This window comes from Crinia signifera, chromosome 3 (genome assembly GCF_055691185.1).
Source record: "Crinia signifera chromosome 3, ASM5569118v1, whole genome shotgun sequence".
Lineage (NCBI taxonomy): Eukaryota > Metazoa > Chordata > Amphibia > Anura > Myobatrachidae > Crinia > Crinia signifera.
The window spans coordinates 340,708,783-340,736,658 of NC_139219.1; the positions used below are offsets into that span (position 1 = coordinate 340,708,783).

A 27,876-nucleotide genomic window follows, 5' to 3' on the forward strand; every position below is an offset into this window, starting at 1 on the left:
ACTGAGGACAATCTTCCGGGCAGTCTGCCTGGCGGAACCCTAACTTAGGGGTTGCCCGGTGCAGGTCCAGTCGGACATTGCTACAAGGGTGGCTTAGGTTAACCACCAGGGTGGCACTCGTTGTCAGCCCACTATGGCGGAAGCATCCTGCATCTTTCAGAGATGATCCCTGCTCTTTCAACAATCCTTATCTCGGTAGTCCTGAATTGGGTGGCGGTCTTCCTTGGCCGTCAGACCCTGGATGCCGACGATTTGACCCTCCATCGGGAGGTGTTTCAGATGATGGAACAATGGTGGGGCCCAACCGAGGTGGCCTTGATGGCCTCTCGCCATACCCTCAAACCACCACTGTGCGGGTTTAGAGGGGGGCTTGCCTGGTAGATGCCCTGGCGCTCCGTGGCCGTACACACTGATGGCGCCTTTCCGACCCTTTTCCTCCTTTTGCGAATGTATCGCAAACTGAAGCCGGAGGGCGGCACGATAAGTCTGGTTGCTCCACCTTGGCCCAGACGAATCGGGTGTTCGGATCAGCAGTCCTTGTCAGTAGCCCCTCCTATTCGCTTACCCCTGGGCACAGGCCGGCTCTCTCAGGGTCCGCCTCTCTCTCTCGACTTTGAGGCACCTGGCTTTGACGGGATGGCTGTTGAGACCTCCCGGGTGAAAGGCCCAGTGGGTTTCACTCAAGAGTGACCTCCACTATGCACAGGGCGAGGAAACCTTTCTAGACGGGGTGTACCATCGCATATGGAGGGCTTACTTTTCCTGGTGCGAATGCTACGATTCAGATTCCGGGACTTACTGCCTGGCTAGGGTTCTGCCCTTCTTGCAGAAGGGGCTGGAGGCTGGGTTGCATTTCTCATCTTTAAAGGTTCAGATTTCGGCCTTGTACAGAGTGGCCCTGTCGACGGATGTCTGCACATTCCTGCAGGGCGTCTTCCATATCCAGCCTCCCTTTGTTACCCCGGTTGCCCCAGGGGATCTCTCTAATCCTGCCGGCTTCAGGGCCCACCTGTTGTGCCCTTGCGGTCGATGGACCTGTGTTGACTCGCCTGGAAGATCATTTTCTTGTGGCGATAGATTTGGCCAGGGGAGTCTCTGACACGTCAGCTCTGTCCCGTAAGTCCTTTATTCTTGGTCTTTCGTTCTAACCTGGCGGTTCTTCCTACCGTTACTTCTCACCTACATTAGGTGGTGTCCAGCTTTCAGGTCAACCAGGACATTATGATTCCGGCATTTGGACAGTCTGTTGTTACAACGGCTTGGTCCTCCTTAGACATTGTCCGGCCGGGGCGCATCTATGTGCTATGTGCACCGTTCTAGGCTGTTGCACTAGTCAGACCCTCTCTCTCTCTCGCTCTCTCTCTCTCTCTCTCTCTCTCTCGCTCTCGCTCTCTCTCTCTCGCTCTCGCTCTCTCGCTCTCTCTCTCTCGCTCTCTCGCTCTCTCTCGCTCTCTCTCTCTCTCTCTCTCTCTTTCTCTCTTTCTCTTTGTACTATATGGTGTTCGGATGAGAGGGTGTCCCGCCTCTACGCAAACTACTGCCCGCTGGAGTCGCTCTGGCAGGCATATTTGGACACCTCCCTCCCGGTTCCGGCGGGGATTCGGGCACATTCCGTTAGGTCTGTGAAGGTGTCCTGGGCTGTAAGAGGCAGTGCTAAAGTTGAGCAAATTTGCAGGGCGGCGACTTGGTCGTCCGCCATTACTGTCTTGCGTTTTTGCGCTTTTGACTCGTTTGCCTACCAGGACTCGGCCTTCGGCCAGAGTGTGTTGGCTGCGGCACAGGCGCGTCCCCACCCATAGGTGGCTGCTTTAGGACGTCCCACTGTAACGCTGTGGCCCCTGATGTCTTCCGAAGGAGAAAATGAGATTTATGTCTTACCTGGTAAATCTCTTTCTTCGAGGACATCAGGGGCCACAGGGATCCCTCCCTGCCGCGCCTGCTTTACTTCCGTTACGGTTAAGTTATGATTATGTTATATTATCCCTCGGTTGAGGGTACTAACATGTTTCAGAATGTGTTTCTGTGCGGTGCTTCTCTTCCTTCTATCTTGTCTCCTGCCTTGGCTTGTTAAAAAAACTGAGCTTCCTGGCCTGGAGGCGGGGTAGAGGAGGGGAGGAGCCCGGCTGCCTGGGAGGCAGTTCAAGTTTAACCTCTAGGGTTCTGGTGCTCTCTCCCATCTCCTTACTACCCACTGTAACGCTGTGGCCCCTGATGTCCTCGAAGAAAGAGATTTACCAGGTAAGACATAAATCTCATTTTTCCTACTCTTGTTACTACTGCAGCATGATACGAGTCTTTCCTTGTCTTTCAGAGTGCCGTCACCTGTCTACTGTGGCCCCTGGAGACCGCCATTGTGTTTGGCCTGGCAGAGGGGAAGGTAGAGTGTTTCTGTTGTATGGGCTGATGATGGCAGGCATATACAGTCACGCCCGCCTGGCCGCCCCACTTCCCAGTAATGTCATATGTATGTTTCCATGCCAGTAATAAGATATTGATATGGCTGAAGTAATCACTACACACATGTTATAAGCTAAAAAGAAATAAATGTTTATTCAATATAAACCATTCCAATCAAAATCTCCAATATTATCTCAGGGTGCGAGCGAGGGGCGCTCAGAGTACCGCGTAGCAGAGTTAGAGGTATAAGGCGATCGCTTCTGCTGTCAGTGTTAAATGCCTAGTCGCCCTGTTGTGCACAGACAGAGCAGGGGCGGCCCAGGCAAGTCACTGATGAGAGGGCGAAAGAGTACCTTTCCGTAGATGTTTAGGTGTCCCAGTCTGTCGGGTGTTCCCTCTGTCTCTTACGGCTCCCCGTCTATGTAATTAGCCCTTGGATAGTCCAGGGAGAAGGGGCGTCTTTCAGCGGGTTGTTCCCCCGTTTTGCTGTGCCCCCCTGTGTGGCTGGTTACACCGTGGTCCCAAGGAAGGAGGTGCAGTAAGCTGCTGGACGGTCCCTCTGTTACTGCTGCTTTTCGTGCAGCTGATCTCTGGCATCCGGGAGGAGAGGGGGATAGATAGAGAGAGGGGAGAACGGCGAGTGTGTTCCCTCCCTCTACCTGCTACTTATAACCTCCATCCTGACACTCTCTCATTGACAAACGGGGGCAGAGAAACACCCTGCTATGTTCCTCTAAACAACAGGGCCGCACTACCAACCCCACTGCCGACAGCAGGAGTGTCTACCTTTTCTGTCCCTACCTGACCCTGCAGCCCAGGCCTGGACTCTCTCATCCTGAGTCCAATGCACGTCTGTATGACCATAGGAAAGCAGAAATCCTAACTGGTAACTAAAGGGTTTATCTACCAGAACAGATTGGGATTAGCACAGATCGGGAAGTCTATACAGACAATAAGCTGTGCACCCTATCCCTGTCTGTATGAGTAGATACATGCAAAAGTATTTACATTGATCAATCTAGAACTGTGTGATTCTATAAACTGCTACTAAGCCTTATAAATCCCACTACTGAGTAACTATTTACTACTAAACGGAACAAGTCTATCACTGAAAGAGACTGTAGATTTCTGACATACTGTTCAATAAGCTCAATAAGGAGCAAGAAGCTGGGATTCCTCCAGACTGCAGCCACTTATTCTGGGCCAAGCGAGAGGTAACAACCTACAATTGGTCAATTAAGTGTAAAATATACATGGAATCAGAAAGGATACTCCATGTGAAGGGATCAAAGATTTCACGCACACCTCCGCATACTGACCAATGAAAGGTCAATTAAATAGAACACAGCAGCCTCCACAAGATTAGGGAATTAAACCCTTAAAATTCTCCAATTTGCCTCTAACGAGCCCTAGTTAGAATAAGCCTCAGGGCTCACTAGGGACACATCACAACCCAATTGGTCCCATTGTGGAACCAATTCAACCCAAACCCAAATCCCCAGTGCATAGCGTAGATCACAAACAGCTCACTGCAAGACTGGTGTTAGATTTTGGGACACAGGCTAATTCATTCCCTTTTTCTTAAAAATATTCTGAATAAAAGTTATTTTTAACTACAATATCATCACATCATAAGAATGCCCCAAGAGAAGAGTCCTCTTTTCTCTCCCAATTGCTGGGATCTGACATTATTAATTATATTAAAAAATAAATTGTGAAATAAGGTTTTGTCTTCTTCAGGTCCGTCTGGCAAACACCAAAACTAACAAGTCGTCCACCATCTATGGCACTGAGTCATATGTCGTTTCATTGACCTCTAAGTAAGTCCATTATTTATTTCCCTGTTTATTGGATCATTACATGGATTTAGAGGAGTTTTTATTGTGGTTGTGAGTCTATTATCATTTATTTTCTCATATTACCTATTCCTGAATAACAACATTGCCAAACAGTCTGTCACCAACTGCAATTGGGGAACGTTCACCCCAGGACAACGTGTGTGTGTGTGTGTGTGTGTGGAAAGGGGGGGGGGGTGCAGTATGTCAGCATTACCCATTATCTGTATGACAGGGGAATACAGCAGGTATAGGGGTGTCACAGGACAGCGGGGGACGGGTGACAGCGTTACCCTTTATCTGTAGTACAGGGGAATACAGCAGGTATAGGGGTGTCACAGGACAGCGGGGGGACGGGTGACAGCGTTACCCCTTATCTGTAGGACAGGGGAATACAGCAGGTATAGGGGTGTCACAGGACAGCGGGGGACGGGTGACAGTGTTACCCCTTATCTGTAGGACAGGGGAATACAGCAGGTATAGGGGTGTCACAGGACAGCGGGGGGACAGGTGACAGCGTTACCCCTTATCTGTAGGACAGGGGAATACAGCAGGTATAGGGGTGTCACAGGACAGCGGGGGGACAGGAGACAGCGTTACCCCTTATCTGTAGTACAGGGGAATACAGCAGGTATAGGGGTGTCACAGGACAGCGGGGGGACAGGTGACAGTGTTACCCCTTATGTGTAGGACAGGGGAATACAGCAGGTATAGGGGTGTCACAGGACAGCGGGGGGACGGGTGACAGCGTTACCCCTTATCTGTAGGACAGAGGAATACAGCAGGTATAGGGGTGTCACAGGACAGCGGGGGGACAGGAGACAGCGTTACCCCTTATCTGTAGTACAGGTGAATACAGCAGGTATAGGGGTGTCACAGGACAGTGGGGGATGGGAGACAGTGTTACCCCTTATCTGTAGTACAGGGGAATATAGCAGGTATAGGGGTGTCACAGGACAGCGGGGGGACGGGTGACAGTGTTACCCCTTATCTGTAGGACAGGGGAATACAGCAGGTATAGGGGTGTCACAGGATAGCGGGGGACAGGTGACAGCGTTACCCCTTATCTGTAGGACAGGTGAATACAGCAGGTATAGGGGGCGTCACAGGACAGTGGGGGAATGGGTGACAGTGTTACCCCTTATCTGTAGGACAGGGGAATACAGCAGGTATAGGGGTGTCACAGGACAGCGGGGGACGGGTGACAGCGTTACCCCTTATCTGTAGGACAGGGGAATACAGCAGGTATAGGGGTGTCACAGGACAGCGGGGGACGGGTGACAGTGTTACCCCTTATCTGTAGGACAGGGGAATACAGCAGGTATAGGGGTGTCACAGGACAGCGGGGGGACAGGAGACAGCGTTACCCCTTATCTGTAGTACAGGGGAATACAGCAGGTATAGGGGTGTCACAGGACAGCGGGGGACGGGTGACAGCGTTACCCCTTATCTGTAGGACAGGGGAATACAGCAGGTATAGGGGTGTCACAGGACAGCGGGGGACGGGTGACAGTGTTACCCCTTATCTGTAGGACAGGGGAATACAGCAGGTATAGGGGTGTCACAGGACAGCGGGGGGACAGGAGACAGCGTTACCCCTTATCTGTAGTACAGGGGAATACAGCAGGTATAGGGGTGTCACAGGACAGCGGGGGACGGGTGACAGTGTTACCCCTTATCTGTAGGACAGGGGAATACAGCAGGTATAGGGGTGTCACAGGACAGCGGGGGGACAGGAGACAGCGTTACCCCTTATCTGTAGTACAGGTGAATACAGCAGGTATAGGGGTGTCACAGGACAGTGGGGGATGGGTGACAGTGTTACCCCTTATCTGTAGTACAGGGGAATACAGCAGGTATAGGGGTGTCACAGGACAGCGGGGGGAAGGGTGACAGTGTTACCCCTTATCTGTAGTACAGGGGAATACAGCAGGTATAGGGGTGTCACAGGACAGCGGGGGACGGGTGACAGCGTTACCCCTTATCTGTAGTACAGGGGAATACAGCAGGTATAGGGGTGTCACAGGACAGCGGGGGGACAGGTGACAGCGTTACCCCTTATCTGTAGTACAGGGGAATACAGCAGGTATAGGGGTGTCACAGGACAGCGGGGGACAGGTGACAGCGTTACCCCTTATCTGTAGTACAGGGGAATACAGCAGGTATAGGGGTGTCACAGGACAGCGGGGGACGGGTGACAGTGTTACCCCTTATCTGTAGTACAGGGGAATACAGCAGGTATAGGGGTGTCACAGGACAGCGGGGGGACAGGTGACAGTGTTACCCCTTATCTGTAGGACAGGGGAATGCAGCAGGTATAGGGGTGTCACAGGACAGCGGGGGGACAGGTGACAGTGTTGCCCCTTATCTGTAGTACAGGGGAATACAGCAAGTATAGGGGTGTCACAGGACAGCGGGGGGACAGGTGACAGCGTTACCCCTTATCTGTAGTACAGGGGAATACAGCAGGTATAGGGGTGTCACAGGACAGCGGGGGCCGGGTGACAGCGTTACCCCTTATCTGTAGTACAGGGGAATACAGCAGGTATAGGGGTGTCACAGGACAGCGGGGGATGGGAGACAGCGTTACCCCTTATCTGTAGGACAGGGGAATACAGCAGGTATAGGGGTGTCACAGGACAGCGGGGGGACAGGTGACAGTGTTACCCCTTATCTGTAGGACAGGGGAATACAGCAGGTATAGGGGTGTCACAGGACAGCGGGGGGACAGGTGACAGTGTTACCCCTTATCTGTAGTACAGGGGAATACAGCAGGTATAGGGGTGTCACAGGACAGCGGGGGGAAGGGTGACAGTGTTACCCCTTATCTGTAGTACAGGGGAATATAGCAGGTATAGGGGTGTCACAGGACAGCGGGGGACAGGTGACAGTGTTACCCCTTATCTGTAGGACAGGGGAATACAGCAGGTATAGGGGTGTCACAGGACAGCGGGGGGACAGGTGACAGTGTTACCCGTTATCTGTAGGACAGGGGAATACAGCAGGTATAGGGGGTGTCACAGGACAGCGGGGGACAGGTGACAGTGTTACCCCTTATCTGTAGGACAGGGGAATACAGCAGGTATAGGGGTGTCACAGGACAGCGGGGGACGGGTGACAGTGTTACCCCTTATCTGTAGGACAGGGGAATACAGCAGGTATAGGGGTGTCACAGGACAGCGGGGGACAGGTGACAGTGTTACCCCTTATCTGTAGGACAGGGGAATACAGCAGGTATAGGGGTGTCACAGGACAGCGGGGGACAGGTGACAGTGTTACCCCTTATCTGTAGGACAGGGGAATACAGCAGGTATAGGGGGTGTCACAGGACAGCGGGGGACGGGTGACAGCGTTACCCCTTATCTGTAGTACAGAGGAATACAGCAGTTATAGGGGTGTCACAGGACAGCGGGGGATGGGAGACAGCGTTACCCCTTATCTGTAGTACTGGGGAATACAGCAGGTATAGGGGTGTCACAGGACAGCGGGGTGATGGGAGACAGCGTTACCCCTCATCTGTAGTACAGGGGAATACAGCAGGTATAGGGGTGTCACAGGACAGTGGGGGACGGGTGACAGTGTTACCCCTTATCTGTAGGACAGGGGAATACAGCAGGTATAGGGGTGTCACAGGACAGCGGGGGACAGGTGACTGTGTTACCACTTATCTGTAGTACAGAGGAATACAGCAGTTATAGGGGTGTCACAGGACAGCGGGGGATGGGAGACAGCGTTACCCCTTATCTGTAGTACTGGGGAATACAGCAGGTATAGGGGTGTCACAGGACAACGGGGTGATGGGTGACAGCGTTACCCCTTATCTGTAGGACAGGGGAATACAGCAGGTATAGGGGTGTCGCAGGACAGTGGGGGGACGGGTGACTGTGTTACCACTTATCTGTAGTACAGGTGAATACAGCAGGTATAGGGGTGTCACAGGACAGCGGGGGACGGGAGACAGCGTTACCCCTTATCTGTAGTACTGGGGAATACAGCAGGTATAGGGGTGTCACAGGACAGCGGGGTGATGGGTATCAGCGTTACCCCTTATCTGTAGGACAGGGGAATACAGCAGGTATAGGGGTGTCGCAGGACAGTGGGGGGGAGGGGAGACAGTGTTACCCCTTATCTGTAGTACAGGGGGGTACTTATGTAATATCTGGACTCCCGTTTTTTCTTATGAGACCGCGTCCACTCGCCACGCTTCGGGCACGATGAGTCTCTCTGCGCTCGCCACACTATATAAAATCAACTCCATACGTAGTTGGATAGTAGGGGTATGAAAAAATGGGGTGCATTTAACATGGGAGTCCAGATAATACATAAGTACCGTAGTACAGGGGACTACAGCAGGTATAGGGGTGTCGCAGGACAGTGGGGGGACGGGTGACAGTGTTACCCCTTATCTGTAGTACAGGGGAATACAGCAGGTATAGGGGTGTCACAGGACAGCGGGGGATGGGTGACAGTGTTACCCCTTATCTGTAGTACAGGGGAAAACAGCAGGTATAGGAGTGTCACAGGACAGCGGGGGACAGGTGACAGCATTACCCCTTATCTGAAGTACAGGGGAAAACAGCAGGTATAGGGGTGTCACAGGACAGCGGGGGGGAGGGGAGACAGTGTTACCCCTTATCTGTAGGACAGGGGAATACAGCAGGTATAGGGGTGTCGCAGGACAGTGGGGGGACGGGTGACAGCGTTACCCCTTATCTGTAGCACAGGGGAATACAGCAGGTATAGAGGTGTCACAGGACAGCGGGGGATGGGTGACAGTGTTACCCCTTATCTGTAGTACAGGGGAATACAGCAGGTATAGGGGTGTCACAGGACAGCGGGGGACAGGTGACAGCATTACCCCTTATCTGAAGTACAGGGGAATACAGCAGGTATAGGGGTGTCACAGGACAGCGGGGGGATGGGTGACAGCGTTACCCCTTATCTGTAGTACAGGGGAATACAGCAGGTATAGGGGTGTCACAGGACAGCGGGGGGACAGGTGACAGCGTTACCCCTTATCTGTAGGACAGGGGAATACAGCAGGTATAGGGGTGTCACAGGACAGCGGGGGACGGGTGACAGCGTTACCCCTTATCTGTAGGACAGGGGAATACAGCAGGTATAGGGGTGTCACAGGACAGCGGGGGGACAGGTGACAGCGTTACCCCTTATCTGTAGGACAGGGGAATACAGCAGGTATAGGGGTGTCACAGGACAGCGGGGGGACAGGTGACAGCGTTACCCCTTATCTGTAGGACAGGGGAATACAGCAGGTATAGGGGTGTCACAGGACAGCGGGGGACGGGTGACAGTGTTACCCCTTATCTGTAGGACAGGGGAATACAGCAGGTATAGGGGTGTCACAGGACAGCGGGGGGACGGGTGACAGCGTTACCCCTTATCTGTAGGACAGGGGAATACAGCAGGTATAGGGGTGTCACAGGACAGCGGGGGGACAGGTGACAGCGTTACCCCTTATCTGTAGTACTGGGGAATACAGCAGGTATAGGGGTGTCACAGTACAGTGGGGGACGGGTGACAGTGTTACCCCTTATCTGTAGGACAGGGGAATACAGCAGGTATAGGGGTGTCACAGGACAGCGGGGTGATGGGTGACAGCGTTACCCCTTATCTGTAGGACAGGGGAATACAGCAGGTATAGGGGTGTCACAGGACAGCGGGGGGACGGGAGACAGCATTACCCCTTATCTGTAGTACAGGGGGGTACTTATGTAATATCTGGACTCCCGTTTTTTCTTATGAGACCGCGTCCACTCGCCACGCTTCGGGCACGATGAGTCTCTCTGCGCTCGCCACACTATATAAAATCAACTCCATACGTAGTTGGATAGTAGGGGTATGAAAAAATGGGGTGCATTTAACATGGGAGTCCAGATAATACATAAGTACCGTAGGACAGGGGAATACAGCAGGTATAGGGGTGTCACAGGACAGCGGGGGATGGGTGACAGTGTTACCTCTTATCTGAAGTACAGGGGAAAACAGCAGGTATAGGGGTGTCGCAGGACAGTGGGGGGACGGGTGACAGCGTTACCCCTTATCTGTAGCACAGGGGAATACAGCAGGTATAGAGGTGTCACAGGACAGCGGGGGATGGGTGACAGTGTTACCCCTTATCTGTAGTACAGGGAAATACAGCAGGTATAGGGGTGTCACAGGACAGCGGGGGGAAGGGTGACAGTGTTACCCCTTATCTGTAGTACAGGGGAATATAGCAGGTATAGGGGTGTCACAGGACAGCGGGGGACAGGTGACAGTGTTACCCCTTATCTGTAGGACAGGGGAATACAGCAGGTATAGGGGTGTCACAGGACAGCGGGGGACGGGTGACAGTGTTACCCCTTATCTGTAGTACAGGGAATACAGCAGGTATAGGGGTGTCACAGGACAGCGGGGGACAGGTGACAGTGTTACCCCTTATCTGTAGTACAGGGGAATACAGCAGGTATAGGGGTGTCACAGGACAGCGGGGGACGGGTGACAGTGTTACCCCTTATCTGTAGTACAGGGGAATACAGCAGGTATAGGGGTGTCACAGGACAGCGGGGGGACGGGTGACAGCGTTACCCCTTATCTGTAGGACAGGGGAATACAGCAGGTATAGGGGTGTCACAGGACAGCGGGGGGACAGGTGACAGTGTTACCCCTTATCTGTAGGACAGGGGAATGCAGCAGGTATAGGGGTGTCACAGGACAGCGGGGGACAGGGACAGCGTTACCCCTTATCTGTAGGACAGGGGAATACAGCAGGTATAGGGGTGTCACAGGACAGTGGGGGGACGGGTGACAATGTTACCCCTTATCTGTAGTACTGGGGAATACAGCAGGTATAGGGGTGTCACAGGATAGCGGGGGATGGGTGACAGTGTTACCCCTTATCTGTAGTACTGGGGAATACTGCAGGTATAGGGGTGTCACAGGATAGCGGGCGAGGGTGACTGCTTCCCACCGCATAACACTGTACCTTCAGGAATAGAGACCCTACGTCAACACTGTGCTCTGGATCCTACGACCGGACAGATAGCGTTTCTGAATATCTTCCCGTAATGCTGTACCATCTGGAGTTTTTAGAGGGATCACTTTGGCTTCAGCCTTTACATAGGGCACTTAGGTGGCCTGTACGTAGAATTGCCTCCTGGATGTTCCACATCATAGCCCCCTGTAGTTTGGGTATAGTAAGAGGAGTTATTATGTAAGTGTCACACTACTGATCTAATCCTGGGAAAGCCGTTCGTGTCCTAGACACCCACCAGCCATAAATCTGGGACCTCTGCAATGTGAGGACCTTCCGTCAGCCTGGCACCACTCCTTTACATGATCCCCTTTCTCTCTCTCCAGTGTCACAGGGAAGGGCATCCTCTCTGGCCACGCGACGGCTCCATTGTGCGATACTTCTTTGATGACGAAGGCTCTGGCGAGTCGCAGGTATAACTGATAGATGTTGTGCACCTCATGTATACAGTGCACATCACTATGCCAGATAAATGGTGAATATCGGGACAGAATGATGTGTTACTGACATGGGTCAGGACCAGATGGGGAGGTCAGCAAATGGTGTAGTACCGCTATAATACAGAGGAAGGTGTAATATAAGGAGGAGGGGGTATAGGAGGTCAGTGAGTGGTGTAGTACCGCTATAATACAGAGGAAGGTGTAATATAAGGAGGAGGGGGGTATAGGAGGTCAGTAAATGGTGTAGTACCACTATAATACAGAGGAAGGTGTAATATAAGGAGAGAGGAGGGGGGTATAGGAGGTCAGTAAATGGTGTAGTACCACTATAATACAGAGGAAGGTGTAATATAAGGAGGTGGGGGGTATAGGAGGTCAGCGAGTGGTGTAGTACCGCTATAATACAGAGGAAGGTGTAATATAAGGAGGTAGGGGGTATAGGAGGTCAGTAAATGGTGTAGTACCGCTATAATACAGAGGAAGGTGTAATATAAGGAGGTGGGGGTATAGGAGGTCAGTGAGTGGTGTAGTAACAGTATAATACACAGGAAGGTGTAATATAAGGAGGTGGGGGGTATAGGAGGTCAGTAAGTGGTGTAGTACCGCTATAATACAGAGGAAGGTGTAATATAAGGAGGTAGGGGGTATAGGAGGTCAGTAAATGGTGTAGTACCGCTATAATACAGAGGAAGGTGTAATATAAGGAGGTGGGGGGTATAGGAGGTCAGTGAGTGGTGTAGTACCGCTATAATACACATGAAGGTGTAATATAAGGAGAAGGGGGGTATAGGAGGTCAGTGAGTGGTGTAGTACCGCTATAATACACAGGAAGGTGTAATATAAGGAGGTGGGGGGTATAGGAGGTCAGTAAGTGGTGTAGTACCGCTATAATACAGAGGAAGGTGTAATATAAGGAGAAGGGGGGTATAGGAGGTCAGTGAGTGGTGTAGTACCGCTATAATACACAGGAAGGTGTAATATAAGGAGGTGGGGGGTATAGGAGGTCAGTAAGTGGTGTAGTACCGCTATAATACAGAGGAAGGTGTAATATTATTATTATTATTATTATTATTATAATTTTATTTATAAGGCGCCACAAGTGTTTCGCAGCGCTGTACAAAGGAACAATACAGGGAAACAAAACTTGGCATAACATTGAATAAATAACAAAAATACAGTACAAATAAAGAGCACCACAGATCAATACACATTACAGCTTAAATGTAAGTAGTGAGGACCCAATCAACATACAACTAGAGGCTTGAGGCCAATGATGGAGAGGAGTATGCAGATGAAGATGGTCACTGAGTGTTGGAGTAAAGGAGAGCTGTGAGTGACATGTGAAGAGAAGTGGGCTTTGACAACAGGAGGGAAGAGGGCCCTACTCGGAGGAGCTTACAATCTAGTAATCTAGTAATATAAGGAGGTAGGGGGTATAGGAGGTCAGTAAATGGTGTAGTACCGCTATAATACAGAGGAAGGTGTAATATAAGGAGGTGGGGGGTATAGGAGGTCAGTGAGTGGTGTAGTAACAGTATAATACAGAGGAAGGTGTAATATAAGGAGGTGGGGGTATAGGAGGTCAGTAAATGGTGTAGTACCGCTATAATACAGAGGAAGGTGTAATATAAGGAGGTGGGGGGTATAGGAGGTCAGTGAGTGGTGTAGTACCGCTATAATACAGAGGAAAGTGTAATATAAGGAGGTGGGGGGTATAGGAGGTCAGTGAGTGGTGTAGTTCCGCTATAATACAGAGGAAGGTGTAATATAAGGAGGTGGGGGGTATAGGAGGTCAGTGAGTGGTGTAGTAACATTATAATACACAGGAAGGTGTAATATAGGGAGGTGGGGGGTATAGGAGGTCAGTAAATGGTGTAGTACCGCTATAATACAGAGGAAGGTGTAATATAAGGAGGTGGGGGGTATAGGAGGTCATTGAGTGGTGTAGTACCGCTATAATACACAGGAAGGTGTAATATAAGGAGGTGGGGGGTATAGGAGGTCAGTGAGTGGTGTAGTAACAGTATAATACACAGGAAGGTGTAATATAAGGAGGTGGGGGGTATAGGAGGTCAGTAAATGGTGTAGTACCGCTATAATACAGAGGAAGGTGTAATATAAGGAGGTGGGGGGTATAGGAGGTCAGTGAGTGGTGTAGTACCGCTATAATACAGAGGAAAGTGTAATATAAGGAGGTGGGGGGTATAGGAGGTCAGTGAGTGGTGTAGTTCCGCTATAATACAGAGGAAGGTGTAATATAAGGAGGTGGGGGGTATAGGAGGTCAGTGAGTGGTGTAGTAACATTATAATACACAGGAAGGTGTAATATAGGGAGGTGGGGGGTATAGGAGGTCAGTAAATGGTGTAGTACCGCTATAATACAGAGGAAGGTGTAATATAAGGAGGTGGGGGTATAGGAGGTCAGTGAGTGGTATAGTAACAGTATAATACACAGGAAGGTGTAATATAAGGAGGTAGGGGGTATAGGAGGTCAGTGAGTGGTGTAGTAACCGTATAATACAGAGGAAGGTGTAATATAAGGAGGTAGGGGGTAGATGAGGACAGTGAGTGGTGTAGTACCGCTATAATACAGAGGAAGGTGTAATATAAGGAGGTGGGGGGTATAGGAGGTCAGTAAATGGTGTAGTACCGCTATAATACAGAGGAAGGTGTAATATAAGGAGGTGGGGGGTATAGGAGGTCAGTGAGTGGTGTAGTAACAGTATAATACAGAGGAAGGTGTAATATAAGGAGGTGGGGGTATAGGAGGTCAGTAAATGGTGTAGTACCGCTATAATACAGAGGAAGGTGTAATATAAGGAGGTGGGGGGTATAGGAGGTCAGTGAGTGGTGTAGTACCGCTATAATACAGAGGAAAGTGTAATATAAGGAGGTGGGGGGTATAGGAGGTCAGTGAGTGGTGTAGTTCCGCTATAATACAGAGGAAGGTGTAATATAAGGAGGTGGGGGGTATAGGAGGTCAGTGAGTGGTGTAGTAACATTATAATACACAGGAAGGTGTAATATAGGGAGGTGGGGGGTATAGGAGGTCAGTAAATGGTGTAGTACCGCTATAATACAGAGGAAGGTGTAATATAAGGAGGTGGGGGTATAGGAGGTCATTGAGTGGTGTAGTACCGCTATAAATACACAGGAAGGTGTAATATAAGGAGGTGGGGGGTATAGGAGGTCAGTGAGTGGTGTAGTAACAGTATAATACACAGGAAGGTGTAATATAAGGAGGTGGGGGGTATAGGAGGTCAGTGAGTGGTGTAGTAACAGTATAATACAGAGGAAGGTGTAATATAAGGAGGTGGGGGGTATAGGAGGTCAGTGAGTGGTGTAGTACCGCTATAATACAGAGGAAGGTGTAATATAAGGAGGTGGGGTGTATAGGAGGTCAGTGAGTGGTATAGTACCGCTATAATACACAGGAAGGTGTAATATAAGGAGGTGGGGGGGTATAGGAGGTCAGTGAGTGGTGTAGTAACAGTATAATACACAGGAAGGTGTAATATAAGGAGGTGGGGGGGGGGGTATAGGAGGTCAGTGAGTGGTGTAGTAACAGTATAATACACAGGAAGGTGTAATATAAGGAGGTAGGGGGTATAGGAGGTCAGTGAGTGGTGTAGTACCGCTATAATACAGAGGAAGGTGTAATATAAGGAGGTGGGGGGTATAGGAGGTCAGTGAGTGGTATAGTAACAGTATAATACACAGGAAGGTGTAATATAAGGAGGTAGGGGGTATAGGAGGTCAGTGAGTGGTGTAGTAACCGTATAATACAGAGGAAGGTGTAATATAAGGAGGTAGGGGGTAGATGAGGACAGTGAGTGGTGTAGTACCGCTATAATACAGAGGAAGGTGTAATATAAGGAGGTGGGGGGTATAGGAGGTCAGTAAATGGTGTAGTACCGATAATACAGAGGAAGGTGTAATATAAGGAGGTAGGGGGTATAGGAGGTCAGCGAGTGGTGTAGTAACAGTATAATACACAGGAAGGTGTAATATAAGGAGGTGGGGGTATAGGAGGTCAGTGAGTGGTGTAGTACCGCTATAATGCACAGGAAGGTGTAATATAAGGAGGTGGGGGGTATAGGAGGTCAGTGAGTGGTGTAGTACCGCTATAATACAGAGGAAGGTGTAATATAAGGAGGTAGGGGGTATAGGAGGTCAGTGAGTGGTGTAGTAACAGTATAATACACAGGAAGGCGTAATATAAGGAGGTGGGGGGTATAGGAGGTCAGTAAATGGTGTAGTAACAGTATAATACAGAGGAAGGTGTAATATAAGGAGGTAGGGGGTATAGGAGGTCAGTGAGTGGTGTAGTAACAGTATAATACACAGGAAGGCGTAATATAAGGAGGTGGGGGGTATAGGAGGTCAGTAAATGGTGTAGTAACAGTATAATACAGAGGAAGGTGTAATATAAGGAGGTAGGGGGTATAGGAGGTCAGTGAGTGGTGCAGAACCGCTATAATACACAGGAAGGTGTAATATAAGGAGGTAGGGGGTATAGGAGGTCAGTGAGTGGTGTAGTACCGCTATAATACACAGGAAGGTTTATTATAAGGAGGTAGGGGGTATAGGAGGTCAGTGAGTGGTGTAGTACCGCTATAATACACAGGAAGGTGTAATATAAGTAGCTAGGGGGTATAGGAGGTCAGTGAGTGGTGTAGTACCGCTATAATACACAGGAAGGTGTAATATAAGGAGGTGGGGGGTATAGGAGGTCAGTGAGTGGTGTAGTACCGCTATAATACAGAGGAAGGTGTAATATAATGAGAAGGGGGTATAGGAGGTCAGTGAGTGGTGTAGTACCGCTATAATACACAGGAAGGTGTAATATAAGTAGCTAGGGGGTATAGGAGGTCAGTAAATGGTGTAGTACCGCTATAATACACAGGAAAGTGTAATATAAGGAGGTGGGGGGTATAGGAGGTCAGTGAGTGGTGTAGTACCGCTATAATACAGAGGAAGGTGTAATATAAGGAGAAGGGGGGTATAGGAGGTCATTGAGTGGTGTAGTACCGCTATAATGCACAGGAAGGTGTAATATAAGGAGGTGGGGGGTATAGGAGGTCAGTGAGTGGTGTAGTACCGCTATAATACACAGGAAGGTGTAATATAAGGAGGTAGGGGGTATATGAGGTCAGTGAGTGGTGTAGTAACAGTATAATACAGAGGAAGGTGTAATATATGGAGGAGGGGGTATAGGAGGTCAGTAAATGGTGTAGTACCGCTATAATACACAGGAAGGTGTAATATAAGGAGGTGGGGGTATAGGAGGTCAGTGAGTGGTGTAGTAACAGTATAATACACAGGAAGGTGTAATATAAGGAGGTGGGGGTATAGGAGGTCAGTAAATGGTGTAGTACCGCTATAATACAGAGGAAGGTGTAATATAAGGAGGTGGGGGGTATAGGAGGTCAGTGAGTGGGGTAGTAACAGTATAATACACAGGAAGGAGTAATATAAGGACATATAAGGGGGTATAGGAGGTCAGTGAGTGGTGTAGTACCGCTATAATACACAGGAAGGTGTAATATAAGTAGCTAGGGGGTATAGGAGGTCAGTGAGTGGTGTAGTACCGCTATAATACACAGGAAGGTGTAATATAAGGAGGTGGGGGGTATAGAAGGTCAGTGAGTGGTGTAGTAACGCTATAATGCACAGGAAGGTGTAATATAAGGAGGTGGGGGGTATAGGAGGACAGTGAGTGGTGTAGTACCGCTATAATACACAGGAAGGTGTAATATAAGGAGGTAGGTGGTATATGAGGTCAGTGAGTGGTGTAGTAACAGTATAATACAGAGCAAGGTGTAATATAAGGAGGAGGGGGTATAGGAGGTCAGTGAGTGGTGTAGTACCGCTATAATACACACGAAGGTGTAATATAAGGAGGTGGGGGGTATAGGAGGTCAGTGAGTGGTGTAGTACCGCTATAATACACAGGAAGGTGTAATATAAGCAGGTAGGGGGTATATGAGGTCAGTGAGTGGTGTAGTAACAGTATAATACAGAGGAAGGTGTAATATAAGGAGGAGGGGGTATAGGAGGTCAGTAAATGGTGTAGTACCGCTATAATACACAGGAAGGTGTAATATAAGGAGGTGGGGGTATAGGAGGTCAGTGAGTGGTGTAGTAACAGTATAATACACAGGAAGTTGTAATATAAGGAGGTGGGGGTATAGGAGGTCAGTGAGTGGTGTAGTACCACTATAATACACAGGAAGGTGTAATATAAGGAGGTGGGGGGTATAGGAGGTCAGTGAGTGGTGTAGTAACAGTATAATACACAGGAAGGAGTAATATAAGGAGGTGGGGGGTATAGGAGGTCAGTGAGTGGTGTAGTACCGCTATAATACACAGGAAGGTGTAATATAAGGAGGTGGGGGGTATAGGAGGTCAGTGAGTGGTGTAGTACCGCTATAATACAGAGGAAGGTGTAATATAAGGAAAAGGGGGGTATAGGAGGTCAGTGAGAGGTGTAGTACCGCTATAATACACAGGAAGGTGTAATATAAGTAGCTTGGGGGTATAGGAGGTCAGTGAGTGGTGTAGTACCGCTTCAATACACAGGAAGGTGTAATATAAGGAGGTGGGGGGTATAGGAGGTCAGTGAGTGGTGTAGTAACGCTATAATGCACAGGAAGGTGTAATATAAGGAGGTGGGGGTATAGGAGGTCAGTGAGTGGTGTAGTACCGCTATAATACACAGGAAGGTGTAAAATAAGGAGGTAGGGGGTATATGAGGTCAGTGAGTGGTGTAGTAACAGTATAATACAGAGGAAGGTGTAATATAAGGAGGAGGGGGTATAGGAGGTCAGTAAATGGTGTAGTACCGCTAGTATACAGAGGAAGGTGTAATATAAGGAGACGGGGGTATTGGAGGTCAGTAAATGGTGTAGTAACAGTATAATACAAAGGAAGGTGTAATATAAGGAGGTGGGGGGTATAGGAGGTCATTGAGTGGTGTAGTACCACTATAATACACAGGAAGGTGTAATATAAGGAGGTGGGGGGTATAGGAGGTCAGTGAGTGGTGTAGTACCACTATAATACACAGGAAGGTGTAATATAAGGAGGTGGGGGGTATATGAGGTCAGTGAGTGGTGTAGTAACAGTATAATACAGAGGAAGGTGTAATATAAGGAGGAGGGGGTATAGGAGGTCAGTAAATGGTGTAGTACCACTATAATACACAGGAAGGTGTAATATAAGGAGGTGGGGGGTATAGGAGGTCAGTGAGTGGTGTAGTAACATTATAATACACAGGAAGGTGTAATATAGGGAGGTGGGGGGTATAGGAGGTCAGTAAATGGTGTAGTACCGCTATAATACAGAGGAAGGTGTAATATAAGGAGGTGGGGGGTATAGGAGGTCATTGAGTGGTGTAGTACCGCTATAATACACAGGAAGGTGTAATATAAGGAGGTGGGGGGTATAGGAGGTCAGTGAGTGGTGTAGTAACAGTATAATACACAGGAAGGTGTAATATAAGGAGGTGGGGGGTATAGGAGGTCAGTGAGTGGTGTAGTAACAGTATAATACAGAGGAAGGTGTAATATAAGGAGGTGGGGGGTATAGGAGGTCAGTGAGTGGTGTAGTACCGCTATAATACAGAGGAAGGTGTAATATAAGGAGGTGGGGTGTATAGGAGGTCAGTGAGTGGTATAGTACCGCTATAATACACAGGAAGGTGTAATATAAGGAGGTGGGGGGGTATAGGAGGTCAGTGAGTGGTGTAGTAACAGTATAATACACAGGAAGGTGTAATATAAGGAGGTGGGGGGGGGGGTATAGGAGGTCAGTGAGTGGTGTAGTAACAGTATAATACACAGGAAGGTGTAATATAAGGAGGTAGGGGGTATAGGAGGTCAGTGAGTGGTGTAGTACCGCTATAATACAGAGGAAGGTGTAATATAAGGAGGTGGGGGGTATAGGAGGTCAGTGAGTGGTATAGTAACAGTATAATACACAGGAAGGTGTAATATAAGGAGGTAGGGGGTATAGGAGGTCAGTGAGTGGTGTAGTAACCGTATAATACAGAGGAAGGTGTAATATAAGGAGGTAGGGGGTAGATGAGGACAGTGAGTGGTGTAGTACCGCTATAATACAGAGGAAGGTGTAATATAAGGAGGTGGGGGGGTATAGGAGGTCAGTAAATGGTGTAGTACCGCTATAATACAGAGGAAGGTGTAATATAAGGAGGTAGGGGGTATAGGAGGTCAGCGAGTGGTGTAGTAACAGTATAATACACAGGAAGGTGTAATATAAGGAGGTGGGGGTATAGGAGGTCAGTGAGTGGTGTAGTACCGCTATAATGCACAGGAAGGTGTAATATAAGGAGGTGGGGGGTATAGGAGGTCAGTGAGTGGTGTAGTACCGCTATAATACAGAGGAAGGTGTAATATAAGGAGGTAGGGGGTATAGGAGGTCAGTGAGTGGTGTAGTAACAGTATAATACACAGGAAGGCGTAATATAAGGAGGTGGGGGGTATAGGAGGTCAGTAAATGGTGTAGTAACAGTATAATACAGAGGAAGGTGTAATATAAGGAGGTAGGGGGTATAGGAGGTCAGTGAGTGGTGTAGTAACAGTATAATACACAGGAAGGCGTAATATAAGGAGGTGGGGGGTATAGGAGGTCAGTAAATGGTGTAGTAACAGTATAATACAGAGGAAGGTGTAATATAAGGAGGTAGGGGGTATAGGAGGTCAGTGAGTGGTGCAGAACCGCTATAATACACAGGAAGGTGTAATATAAGGAGGTAGGGGGTATAGGAGGTCAGTGAGTGGTGTAGTACCGCTATAATACACAGGAAGGTTTATTATAAGGAGGTAGGGGGTATAGGAGGTCAGTGAGTGGTGTAGTACCGCTATAATACACAGGAAGGTGTAATATAAGTAGCTAGGGGGTATAGGAGGTCAGTGAGTGGTGTAGTACCGCTATAATACACAGGAAGGTGTAATATAAGGAGGTGGGGGGTATAGGAGGTCAGTGAGTGGTGTAGTACCGCTATAATACAGAGGAAGGTGTAATATAATGAGAAGGGGGTATAGGAGGTCAGTGAGTGGTGTAGTACCGCTATAATACACAGGAAGGTGTAATATAAGTAGCTAGGGGGTATAGGAGGTCAGTAAATGGTGTAGTACCGCTATAATACACAGGAAAGTGTAATATAAGGAGGTGGGGGGTATAGGAGGTCAGTGAGTGGTGTAGTACCGCTATAATACAGAGGAAGGTGTAATATAAGGAGAAGGGGGGTATAGGAGGTCATTGAGTGGTGTAGTACCGCTATAATGCACAGGAAGGTGTAATATAAGGAGGTGGGGGGTATAGGAGGTCAGTGAGTGGTGTAGTACCGCTATAATACACAGGAAGGTGTAATATAAGGAGGTAGGGGGTATATGAGGTCAGTGAGTGGTGTAGTAACAGTATAATACAGAGGAAGGTGTAATATATGGAGGAGGGGGTATAGGAGGTCAGTAAATGGTGTAGTACCGCTATAATACACAGGAAGGTGTAATATAAGGAGGTGGGGGTATAGGAGGTCAGTGAGTGGTGTAGTAACAGTATAATACACAGGAAGGTGTAATATAAGGAGGTGGGGGTATAGGAGGTCAGTAAATGGTGTAGTACCGCTATAATACAGAGGAAGGTGTAATATAAGGAGGTGGGGGGTATAGGAGGTCAGTGAGTGGGGTAGTAACAGTATAATACACAGGAAGGAGTAATATAAGGACATATAAGGGGGTATAGGAGGTCAGTGAGTGGTGTAGTACCGCTATAATACACAGGAAGGTGTAATATAAGTAGCTAGGGGGTATAGGAGGTCAGTGAGTGGTGTAGTACCGCTATAATACACAGGAAGGTGTAATATAAGGAGGTGGGGGGTATAGAAGGTCAGTGAGTGGTGTAGTAACGCTATAATGCACAGGAAGGTGTAATATAAGGAGGTGGGGGGTATAGGAGGACAGTGAGTGGTGTAGTACCGCTATAATACACAGGAAGGTGTAATATAAGGAGGTAGGTGGTATATGAGGTCAGTGAGTGGTGTAGTAACAGTATAATACAGAGCAAGGTGTAATATAAGGAGGAGGGGGTATAGGAGGTCAGTGAGTGGTGTAGTACCGCTATAATACACACGAAGGTGTAATATAAGGAGGTGGGGGGTATAGGAGGTCAGTGAGTGGTGTAGTACCGCTATAATACACAGGAAGGTGTAATATAAGCAGGTAGGGGGTATATGAGGTCAGTGAGTGGTGTAGTAACAGTATAATACAGAGGAAGGTGTAATATAAGGAGGAGGGGGTATAGGAGGTCAGTAAATGGTGTAGTACCGCTATAATACACAGGAAGGTGTAATATAAGGAGGTGGGGGTATAGGAGGTCAGTGAGTGGTGTAGTAACAGTATAATACACAGGAAGTTGTAATATAAGGAGGTGGGGGTATAGGAGGTCAGTGAGTGGTGTAGTACCACTATAATACACAGGAAGGTGTAATATAAGGAGGTGGGGGGTATAGGAGGTCAGTGAGTGGTGTAGTAACAGTATAATACACAGGAAGGAGTAATATAAGGAGGTGGGGGGTATAGGAGGTCAGTGAGTGGTGTAGTACCGCTATAATACACAGGAAGGTGTAATATAAGGAGGTGGGGGTATAGGAGGTCAGTGAGTGGTGTAGTACCGCTATAATACAGAGGAAGGTGTAATATAAGGAAAAGGGGGGTATAGGAGGTCAGTGAGAGGTGTAGTACCGCTATAATACACAGGAAGGTGTAATATAAGTAGCTTGGGGGTATAGGAGGTCAGTGAGTGGTGTAGTACCGCTTCAATACACAGGAAGGTGTAATATAAGGAGGTGGGGGGTATAGGAGGTCAGTGAGTGGTGTAGTAACGCTATAATGCACAGGAAGGTGTAATATAAGGAGGTGGGGGTATAGGAGGTCAGTGAGTGGTGTAGTACCGCTATAATACACAGGAAGGTGTAAAATAAGGAGGTAGGGGGTATATGAGGTCAGTGAGTGGTGTAGTAACAGTATAATACAGAGGAAGGTGTAATATAAGGAGGAGGGGGTATAGGAGGTCAGTAAATGGTGTAGTACCGCTAGTATACAGAGGAAGGTGTAATATAAGGAGACGGGGGTATTGGAGGTCAGTAAATGGTGTAGTAACAGTATAATACAAAGGAAGGTGTAATATAAGGAGGTGGGGGGTATAGGAGGTCATTGAGTGGTGTAGTACCACTATAATACACAGGAAGGTGTAATATAAGGAGGTGGGGGGTATAGGAGGTCAGTGAGTGGTGTAGTACCACTATAATACACAGGAAGGTGTAATATAAGGAGGTGGGGGGTATATGAGGTCAGTGAGTGGTGTAGTAACAGTATAATACAGAGGAAGGTGTAATATAAGGAGGAGGGGGTATAGGAGGTCAGTAAATGGTGTAGTACCACTATAATACACAGGAAGGTGTAATATAAGGAGGTGGGGGGTATAGGAGGTCAGTGAGTGGTGTAGTAACATTATAATACACAGGAAGGTGTAATATAGGGAGGTGGGGGGTATAGGAGGTCAGTAAATGGTGTAGTACCGCTATAATACAGAGGAAGGTGTAATATAAGGAGGTGGGGGGTATAGGAGGTCATTGAGTGGTGTAGTACCGCTATAATACACAGGAAGGTGTAATATAAGGAGGTGGGGGGTATAGGAGGTCAGTGAGTGGTGTAGTAACAGTATAATACACAGGAAGGTGTAATATAAGGAGGTGGGGGGTATAGGAGGTCAGTGAGTGGTGTAGTAACAGTATAATACAGAGGAAGGTGTAATATAAGGAGGTGGGGGGTATAGGAGGTCAGTGAGTGGTGTAGTACCGCTATAATACAGAGGAAGGTGTAATATAAGGAGGTGGGGTGTATAGGAGGTCAGTGAGTGGTATAGTACCGCTATAATACACAGGAAGGTGTAATATAAGGAGGTGGGGGGGTATAGGAGGTCAGTGAGTGGTGTAGTAACAGTATAATACACAGGAAGGTGTAATATAAGGAGGTGGGGGGGGGGGTATAGGAGGTCAGTGAGTGGTGTAGTAACAGTATAATACACAGGAAGGTGTAATATAAGGAGGTAGGGGGTATAGGAGGTCAGTGAGTGGTGTAGTACCGCTATAATACAGAGGAAGGTGTAATATAAGGAGGTGGGGGGTATAGGAGGTCAGTGAGTGGTATAGTAACAGTATAATACACAGGAAGGTGTAATATAAGGAGGTAGGGGGTATAGGAGGTCAGTGAGTGGTGTAGTAACCGTATAATACAGAGGAAGGTGTAATATAAGGAGGTAGGGGGTAGATGAGGACAGTGAGTGGTGTAGTACCGCTATAATACAGAGGAAGGTGTAATATAAGGAGGTGGGGGGGTATAGGAGGTCAGTAAATGGTGTAGTACCGCTATAATACAGAGGAAGGTGTAATATAAGGAGGTAGGGGGTATAGGAGGTCAGCGAGTGGTGTAGTAACAGTATAATACACAGGAAGGTGTAATATAAGGAGGTGGGGGTATAGGAGGTCAGTGAGTGGTGTAGTACCGCTATAATGCACAGGAAGGTGTAATATAAGGAGGTGGGGGGTATAGGAGGTCAGTGAGTGGTGTAGTACCGCTATAATACAGAGGAAGGTGTAATATAAGGAGGTAGGGGGTATAGGAGGTCAGTGAGTGGTGTAGTAACAGTATAATACACAGGAAGGCGTAATATAAGGAGGTGGGGGGTATAGGAGGTCAGTAAATGGTGTAGTAACAGTATAATACAGAGGAAGGTGTAATATAAGGAGGTAGGGGGTATAGGAGGTCAGTGAGTGGTGTAGTAACAGTATAATACACAGGAAGGCGTAATATAAGGAGGTGGGGGGTATAGGAGGTCAGTAAATGGTGTAGTAACAGTATAATACAGAGGAAGGTGTAATATAAGGAGGTAGGGGGTATAGGAGGTCAGTGAGTGGTGCAGAACCGCTATAATACACAGGAAGGTGTAATATAAGGAGGTAGGGGGTATAGGAGGTCAGTGAGTGGTGTAGTACCGCTATAATACACAGGAAGGTTTATTATAAGGAGGTAGGGGGTATAGGAGGTCAGTGAGTGGTGTAGTACCGCTATAATACACAGGAAGGTGTAATATAAGTAGCTAGGGGGTATAGGAGGTCAGTGAGTGGTGTAGTACCGCTATAATACACAGGAAGGTGTAATATAAGGAGGTGGGGGGTATAGGAGGTCAGTGAGTGGTGTAGTACCGCTATAATACAGAGGAAGGTGTAATATAATGAGAAGGGGGTATAGGAGGTCAGTGAGTGGTGTAGTACCGCTATAATACACAGGAAGGTGTAATATAAGTAGCTAGGGGGTATAGGAGGTCAGTAAATGGTGTAGTACCGCTATAATACACAGGAAAGTGTAATATAAGGAGGTGGGGGGTATAGGAGGTCAGTGAGTGGTGTAGTACCGCTATAATACAGAGGAAGGTGTAATATAAGGAGAAGGGGGGTATAGGAGGTCATTGAGTGGTGTAGTACCGCTATAATGCACAGGAAGGTGTAATATAAGGAGGTGGGGGGTATAGGAGGTCAGTGAGTGGTGTAGTACCGCTATAATACACAGGAAGGTGTAATATAAGGAGGTAGGGGGTATATAAGGTCAGTGAGTGGTGTAGTAACAGTATAATACAGAGGAAGGTGTAATATATGGAGGAGGGGGTATAGGAGGTCAGTAAATGGTGTAGTACCGCTATAATACACAGGAAGGTGTAATATAAGGAGGTGGGGGTATAGGAGGTCAGTGAGTGGTGTAGTAACAGTATAATACACAGGAAGGTGTAATATAAGGAGGTGGGGGTATAGGAGGTCAGTAAATGGTGTAGTACCGCTATAATACAGAGGAAGGTGTAATATAAGGAGGTGGGGGGTATAGGAGGTCAGTGAGTGGGGTAGTAACAGTATAATACACAGGAAGGAGTAATATAAGGACATATAAGGGGGTATAGGAGGTCAGTGAGTGGTGTAGTACCGCTATAATACACAGGAAGGTGTAATATAAGTAGCTAGGGGGTATAGGAGGTCAGTGAGTGGTGTAGTACCGCTATAATACACAGGAAGGTGTAATATAAGGAGGTGGGGGGTATAGAAGGTCAGTGAGTGGTGTAGTAACGCTATAATGCACAGGAAGGTGTAATATAAGGAGGTGGGGGGTATAGGAGGACAGTGAGTGGTGTAGTACCGCTATAATACACAGGAAGGTGTAATATAAGGAGGTAGGTGGTATATGAGGTCAGTGAGTGGTGTAGTAACAGTATAATACAGAGCAAGGTGTAATATAAGGAGGAGGGGGTATAGGAGGTCAGTGAGTGGTGTAGTACCGCTATAATACACACGAAGGTGTAATATAAGGAGGTGGGGGGTATAGGAGGTCAGTGAGTGGTGTAGTACCGCTATAATACACAGGAAGGTGTAATATAAGCAGGTAGGGGGTATATGAGGTCAGTGAGTGGTGTAGTAACAGTATAATACAGAGGAAGGTGTAATATAAGGAGGAGGGGGTATAGGAGGTCAGTAAATGGTGTAGTACCGCTATAATACTCAGGAAGGTGTAATATAAGGAGGTGGGGGTATAGGAGGTCAGTGAGTGGTGTAGTAACAGTATAATACACAGGAAGTTGTAATATAAGGAGGTGGGGGTATAGGAGGTCAGTGAGTGGTGTAGTACCACTATAATACACAGGAAGGTGTAATATAAGGAGGTGGGGGGTATAGGAGGTCAGTGAGTGGTGTAGTAACAGTATAATACACAGGAAGGAGTAATATAAGGAGGTGGGGGGTATAGGAGGTCAGTGAGTGGTGTAGTACCGCTATAATACACAGGAAGGTGTAATATAAGGATGTGGGGGGTATAGGAGGTCAGTGAGTGGTGTAGTACCGCTATAATACAGAGGAAGGTGTAATATAAGGAAAAGGGGGGTATAGGAGGTCAGTGAGAGGTGTAGTACCGCTATAATACACAGGAAGGTGTAATATAAGTAGCTTGGGGGTATAGGAGGTCAGTGAGTGGTGTAGTACCGCTTCAATACACAGGAAGGTGTAATATAAGGAGGTGGGGGGTATAGGAGGTCAGTGAGTGGTGTAGTAACGCTATAATGCACAGGAAGGTGTAATATAAGGAGGTGGGGGTATAGGAGGTCAGTGAGTGGTGTAGTACCGCTATAATACACAGGAAGGTGTAAAATAAGGAGGTAGGGGGTATATGAGGTCAGTGAGTGGTGTAGTAACAGTATAATACAGAGGAAGGTGTAATATAAGGAGGAGGGGGTATAGGAGGTCAGTAAATGGTGTAGTACCGCTAGTATACAGAGGAAGGTGTAATATAAGGAGACGGGGGTATTGGAGGTCAGTAAATGGTGTAGTAACAGTATAATACAAAGGAAGGTGTAATATAAGGAGGTGGGGGGTATAGGAGGTCATTGAGTGGTGTAGTACCACTATAATACACAGGAAGGTGTAATATAAGGAGGTGGGGGGTATAGGAGGTCAGTGAGTGGTGTAGTACCACTATAATACACAGGAAGGTGTAATATAAGGAGGTGGGGGGTATATGAGGTCAGTGAGTGGTGTAGTAACAGTATAATACAGAGAAAGGTGTAATATAAGGAGGAGGGGGTATAGGAGGTCAGTAAATGGTGTAGTACCACTATAATACACAGGAAGGTGTAATATAAGGAGGTGGGGGGTATAGGAGGTCAGTGAGTGGTGTAGTACCGCTATAATACACAGGAAGGTGTAATATAAGGAGGTGGGGGGTATAGGAGGTCAGTGAGTGGTGTAGTACCGCTATAATACAGAGGAAGGTGTAATATAAGGAGGTAGGGGGTATATGAGGTCAGTGAGTGGTGTAGTAACAGTATAATACAGAGGAAGGTGTAATATAAGGAGGAGGGGGTATAGGAGGTCAGTAAATGGTGTAGTACCGCTATAATACACAGGAAGGTGTAATATAAGGAGGTGGGGGTATAGGAGGTCAGTGAGTGGTGTAGTAACAGTATAATACACAGGAAGGTGTAATATAAGGAGGTGGGGGGTATAGGAGGTCAGTGAGTGGTGTAGTACCACTATAATACACAGGAAGGTGTAATA

General features: G+C 48.0%; 1 protein-coding gene across 1 annotated transcript in view; it reads left to right on the forward strand.

The window, feature by feature from the left end:
* IFT172 (intraflagellar transport 172) overlaps positions 1-27,876 on the forward strand; it is a 207,807-nt gene that overhangs the window by 23,286 nt on the left and 156,645 nt on the right. The window contains 4 exon segments of the mRNA XM_083178982.1: positions 2,312-2,377; positions 4,138-4,217; positions 11,592-11,620; positions 11,623-11,678. Of these exon segments, the coding sequence (XP_083035108.1) occupies positions 2,312-2,377; positions 4,138-4,217; positions 11,592-11,620; positions 11,623-11,678 (231 nt within the window).